This window comes from Haliotis rufescens, unplaced genomic scaffold (assembly GCF_023055435.1).
Source record: "Haliotis rufescens isolate VD_foot unplaced genomic scaffold, xgHalRufe1.0.p SCAF_30, whole genome shotgun sequence".
Taxonomy (NCBI): Eukaryota; Metazoa; Mollusca; class Gastropoda; order Lepetellida; family Haliotidae; genus Haliotis; species Haliotis rufescens.
The window spans coordinates 5,929,189-5,936,269 of NW_025964002.1; the positions used below are offsets into that span (position 1 = coordinate 5,929,189).

The following is a 7,081-nucleotide window of genomic DNA, read 5'->3' on the forward strand; positions in this document are numbered from 1 at the left end:
AAGTATTGATTACAGGCAGGCAACACGGAACCCACGTCTAGGAACCCAAGTGTTAAGTATTGATTACAGGCAGGCAACACGGAACCCACGTCTAGGAACCCAAGTGTTAAGTATTGATTACAGGCAGACAGGAATCCACGTGTTATGTATTGAGTACCGGCAGACAGGAACCCACGTGTTAAATATTGATCACAGGCAGACAGCTGGGAACCCAAGCCTAGGAACCCACGTGTTAAGTATTGATTACAGGCAGACAGGAACCTACGTGTTAAATATTGATTACAGGCAGACAGCTGGGAACCCAAGCCTAGGAATCCACGTGTTATGTTATGATCACAGGCAGACAGCTGGGAACCACGTGTTTAGTATTGATTACAGACAGCTGGGAACCACGTGTTGAGTATTGATCACAGGCAGACAGCTGGGAACCACGTGTTAAGTATTGATCACAGGCAGACAGCTGGGAACCACGTGTTAAGTATTGATTACAGACAGCTGGGGACCACGTGTTAAGTATTGATCACAGGCAAACAGCTCGGAACCACGTGTTAAGTATTGATCACGGGCAGACAGCTGGGAACCCACTCATGGTGGCAGTACCAGCTAGATGGCTCGCGATACCGCCGGAAGCCAAACCGCTTGACGACTGTATAATATGCTATCGCGAAACCATTGCACATCTTTCTTTTGAACCAACTCTTCTCGCTACAAGCTCGGTACATTTGTCCATGAAACACTTGGTCACACATCTCCCTGCTTACTTTGTATCTGTACCCCTGAAATGAATTAACAAATGAGTGAGAGAGTGAAAAGGTATTTCAGTTATATCACGGCGTGTCAACCTTTTCCCGGAAGAGAATGTGAACGACGCCTTATAAAGTATAATATACATAGTTTGGGTAAAAAAACGGTAAAGATTGTTTAATAGTACAAAATATAATAGTATTAAGTCGATAAGTCTCACGTTAAGAGCGAAAACCTAAGAAATTACTAATGCGCATGTTCAAATGACTATTAGTTCTCTGGGATTTAGTTGACTGAGATAAGTTGAAGGAATATTACATTTGTATGTTTTTAAAAGATCTTATAATTAACAACTCAATGTAGGATTAAAAAATAACGTGTGTTGTGTACACAATTCCCATCTTGCCCACACTGGATTGATCATGAATACACATCATAGTTACCTCTTTTTTCTTTTTTTTTAACACCACACTTATTATTTCAGCTATATGGCGGCGATCTGTAAATAATCGAGTCTGGATCAGACAACCAGTGATTGACATCATGAGCAAGATCTAGGCAATTTGGATTACATCCAAGTACACTCGATCCCGTTAGTCGCCTCTTACGACAAGCATCAGTCACAGAAGGCCAGTTCTACCCCGGACCTACACGTGTCGTCATCGTTATATAGGTGGGATGTTGCTGAGTACATAATGATGTAATTTGAGTCTCCTCATGAAATACCACCTCAATTAAGAAAACCCCTTCATTGCAAATATGAAGTCAAAAGGAAGTATACCGATTTGTGTTTTACATGTAATTGAAAATTGAATTATATCTAACCATCCTACAACAGTTTGTACAAAGTCATTTGTGGCTGTATCAGTTTTTGTAAAAAATAATTATTTCAATGAGGACTTGGGTAAGAAATGGATTTATAACCACTTGGCCCCTACCATGATGGAAATGAGGTCAATTTGTGCCGAAAAAATGATCAAATATGTGTTTTTTCACAGATAAGATATCTAAGCTACCCATCAGCATTTGTGTATAATGCGAATCATTTTGTTTTTAATTTTCAAGAGTTTTAAATCACATTATGTTTGACAAAAAAGAATGTAGCATAATTATTGGAGTGCTGTCTAAGGGCCAGTACAGTTAATTTTTTATACTTAAGGTATTTTCTAGTGAAAAACAAACCTACAAAAAATCAACCGAGAGGTGTAGTTTCTTTCCTCCTCAGTTTATTTCTTTTTGCACACAGTCATCATTTGAAAAAAGATTAATTAAATGGTCACATTTGAATTGCTATTTCTTGATAAGATGTGATGTAATGCCGAAACGTGAAATATATTACTTTTTGGGATGGAGAATAAGCTTACACGGACAACACATACTGAGATCCTACTGTGAAAGAAACAATCTGTCACTCACGCATCTGTAGCACATGTCATGGCGATTGCAGGCTGGCGTGAACGTCGTCTTGAAGAAGAACGGAAGTTTGAACGGCGTACTGCAACCATTGACGTCATACCTAGCGCACGTGTCACTTGACGTCACCGACACTACCAATAACGCAACGCTCAGTCCTTGAATCAATTGCATATGTCCTGAAATGGTAGCAAAGAAAATTATACAAGATGTAATAGTTTACAGTTTCCGGACTAATGTCGGTTTCATAGTGCTAGCCCACTGAGACACCATGCCGTTGTTTAACGTGGATATGTATCCTGACTCCGAGTAGGGTAACAACAAATTCAACAATAGCCACTTTTCAATGTCTTTTGGTATGACGCTGCCGTGATTCGAACCACCGACCTTCCGCTCTCTTGGGGCTGACTCCAATATGACATCTAAGTCTGGAGTGTGTAATCTATAGAGGAATCTATAGTACACTGAAAGCGATGAACATCCAACGTTAAACACCCACATACACACGCACACGCACACTTTTACGCACGCACGCACGCACGCACGCACGTACATTCACACACGCATGCAAGCACAGAGACACACACACACGCTCACACACATAGACTTACACACGCACACACACTCACAAACACACACACACACATGCACGCACACATACACACAGACTTACACACGCACATACACACACGCACGCACGAATTCACACATGCACTCACGCACACCCGAACTCACACACACGCATGCGAGCACACAGACACACACACGCTCACAAACACAGACTTACACACGCACACACACCCATGCACGCACACAGACACACACTCTCATACAGACTTTTACAAACACACACACACACACACACACTCACTCTTACACACACACACACACACACACAGACTCTCTCTCACACACACACAGACTCTCTCTCTCTCACACACACACAGACTCACACACACACACAGAGACTCTCTCTCTCACACACACACACTCACACACACAGACTCTCTCTCACACACACACACACAGACAGACACACACACACCTACACACACAGACACAGACACACCTACACACACACACACCTACACACACACACACACCTACACACACACACAGACTCACACACACACAGACTCTCACACACACACAGACAGACACACACACACACCTACACACACACACCTACACACACACAGACACAGACACACACACACCTACACACACACCCACACACACACACACACACACACACACACACACACACACACACACACACACACCTACACACACACACACACACACAGACACACACACACACACACACACACACACACACACACACACACACACACACACACACACACACACACACACCATGAAGATGCCGGATTGAAACAGATCCCCGGCAACCTCTCGGCTCACCAATGTACAGGCCGCCGCCGAATACTGCTGTGTACGACGCCAAACAACAATCAAACACGGGTAAATAGTGAATGAGGAAACTACGCGGCTGTAACAGCCGTGTCTTTAAATAGATGTGAAACTACCGTTCACAATTGCCAAATGTCACATAAAACCACTTACAAGCAGGATCGGGAAGTGTACACTGAAACTATCAGCTCACCAAGGCAGATATAGGAGGACATGTATTACACACAAATTACCCCATTTTTCTAACACTGCTATACTGACACGCGTTTAACGCTGATTCTAAGCTGTAAGAATAATGTCAGTCTCTGAATTAAATGTCACCGTACGAATTTAAATACTTAGCATAATTAGTGACTACACGGACACCACCACTTGAAAGGACAAAGGGGAATTATGTTATTATTTTTGAATAATTGTTTTGAGATCCTATCTAGTCTTAAAGGCGGGCTGCGCTCCACGATCTCAAGCCTGTTTGTCGTCTAAGTCTGGAGATTGAAAGAGGGACCGGTGTCAAACAAAGACATTGTCTCTGTGTTATAGGACTAATCGCAACTGCTAGATTGAGACATGTAACAAATAACGAAGGCTTTGACTGACCCGAATCAATCGTGCTAGGGCAGCCACTCGGCCACTTCATGGTATCCCTTTAAAACAGTTCCTATGCAACACTTTACGGGTGTTAGTTGTGTTAATTGTTTCGCTTTCCTTTTAACCTAAATAGTAAGGTTGAAATATAATGTCCGCATCTATCTCCGACAATAACACGCGTGAATTTAACATCCTTATGTGTTAAAGCAACTATGCTTGTCAAAAGAGGCGACTAACGGGATCGGTTGGTCAGGCTCGCTCATGATGTCACTGGATTGTCTGGTCCAGACTCGATTATTTACAGACCGCCGTCATAGAGCTGGAATATTGCTGAGTGCGGCGTTAGACAACAAACAAACAAGCATCCTTATGTTTGGTTATATTTGTTACAAGAAGTGTCAATAAACAGAGTAAATTACATATCCTGCAATCTATAAGCAAAAATGTATCGGGACGGGGCATACCTATAAACCCTGTTTGCTATCTCGAGCACTCTGCGGCCTCGCTTTACGGAATACAGTTTGGTGCCTACGCCTATTTAACCTTAGCCAGGATTCATTTCCTGGGAAGAACATGAAAACCATGAAACGTACAGAGTACTCATTTGAATTAGTAACCATTTCCCTCACCACTTTAACATTTATGAATAAATGCTGACACTTATACAAACGTATTTATAACATATATTTAAACACGCTACAACCCTACCCCGCATCCTGTGTCCGGCGTCGTCTCGCTGTGTACTTGGTCACGTGTCCTTTAGACCAGCGTCCATTCTCATGTCGATGTCAAAGTTGACACACGTCATTGTCTCTAGTTCCGCAAAGCACGTGTACAAAAACACATCTCAAGTTCAGCAGGTGACACGTGTACATTCGCCTGGTAGTGCAACATTGGTTGAGTGACGGGGCCAGGGATATCCGTTCCAGCGTAAACACGGAGCCTGGCGTTTGGGAAAGCGCATTACGTCCCGCCTGTGAGAGAGGCACGATATTGACATGGTCTGTACAGTTACCTCCCCTGTCTGTCGACGTGTGTGTTCGGTTAGATAGCGGCAGTACCAATGTGAGAAATACCAGAGGAGTAGCAGCACCAATGTGAGAAATACTGAAGGAGTAGCAGTACCAATATGAGAAATACCAGAGGAGTGGCAGTACCAATATGAGAAATACCAGAGGAGTGGCAGTACCAGTATGAGAAATACCAGACGAGTGGCAGTACCATTATGAGAAATACCAGACGAGTGGCAGTACCAATATGAGAAACACCAAAGGAGTGGCAGTACCAATATGAGAAATACCAGAGGAGTGGCAGTACCAATAGGAGAAATACCAGAGGAGTGGCAGTACCAATGTGAGAAATACCAGACGAGTGGCAGTACCATATGAGAAATACCAGAAGAGTGGCAGTACCAATGTGAGAAATACAAGACGAGTGGCAGTACCAATGTGAGAAATACAAGACGAGTGGCAGTACCAATGTGAGAAATACCAGACGAGTGGCAGTACCAATGTGAGAAATACCAGACGAGTGGCAGTACCAATGTGAGAAATACCAGACGAGCGGCAGTACCAATGTGAGAAATACCAGACGAGTGGCAGTACCAATATGAGAAACACCAAAGGAGAGGCAGTACCAATATGAGAAATACCAGAGGAGTGGCAGTACCAATAGGAGAAATACCAGAGGAGTGGCAGTACCAATGTGAGAAATACCAGACGAGTGGCAGTACCATATGAGAAATACCAGAAGAGCGGCAGTACCAATGTGAGAAATACCAGACGAGTGGCAGTACCAATGTGAGAAATACAAGACGAGTGGCAGTACCAATGTGAGAAATACCAGACGAGTGGCAGAACCAATGTGAGGAATACCAGACGAGTGGCAGTACCAATGTGAGAAATACTAGAGGAGTGGCAGTACCAATGTGAGAAATACCAGAGGAGTGGCAGTACCAATGTGAGAAATACCAGACGAGTGGTAGTACCAATGTGAGAAATACCAGACGAGTGGCAGTACCAATATGAGAAATACCAGACGAGTGGCAGTACGAATGTGAGAAATACTGGAGGAGCGGCAGTACCAATGTGAGAAATACCAGACGAGTCGCAGTACGAATGTGAGAAATACCAGACGAGTGGCAGTACGAATGTGAGAAATACTGGAGGAGCGGCAGTACCAATTAAGAAATACCAGACGAGTCGCAGTACGAATGTGAGAAATACCAGACGAGTGGAAGTACCAATGTGAGAAATACCGGAGGAGGTGCAGCACCAATGTGAGAAATACCAGACGAGTGGCAGTACCAATGTGAGAAATATCAGAAGATTGGCAGTACCAGTGTTAGAAATACTGGAGGAGCGGCAGCACCAATGTGAGAAATGCCAGACGAGTGGCAGTACCAATGTGAGAAATATCAGAAGATTGGCAGTACCAGTGTTAGAAATACTGGAGGAGTGGCAGCACCAATGTGAGAAATACCAGACGAGTGGCAGTACCAATGTGAGAAATATCAGAAGATTGGCAGTACCAGTGTTAGAAATATCAGAAGATTGGCAGCACCAATGTGAGAAATACCAGACGAGTGGCAGTACCAATGTGAGAAATATCAGAAGATTGGCAGTACCAGTGTTAGAAATACTGGAGGAGTGGCAGCACCAATGTGAGAAATACCAGACGAGTGGCAGTACCAATGTGAGAAATATCAGAAGATTGGCAGTACCAGTGTTAGAAATACTGGAGGAGAGGCAGCACCAATGTGAGAAATACAAGAGGAGAGGCAGTACCAATGTGAGAAATACTACAATAGAAAGAATGTTTCACTGAATGTATGATGTTTTCCCCATACCCCCGACACATGTCCTGTCAGTCTGTTGAGGGTCCACAGGGATTGCCACCTCAA

At 43.6% G+C, this 7,081-nt stretch overlaps 1 protein-coding gene across 1 annotated transcript; it reads right to left on the reverse strand.

Moving 5' to 3' along the window:
- Positions 1–239: 239 nt before the first annotated feature.
- Positions 240–5,167, reverse strand: LOC124143259. The gene is made up of 3 exons (XM_046512162.2): positions 4,888–5,167; positions 2,161–2,336; positions 240–776 (listed from the first exon to the last, which is right to left on the reverse strand). Exons 1-3 carry the CDS (start codon positions 4,892–4,894, stop codon positions 549–551), a joined length of 411 nt encoding a protein of 136 aa, XP_046368118.2. The 5' UTR covers positions 4,895–5,167; the 3' UTR covers positions 240–548.
- Between the last annotated feature and the right edge of the window lie 1,914 nt (positions 5,168–7,081).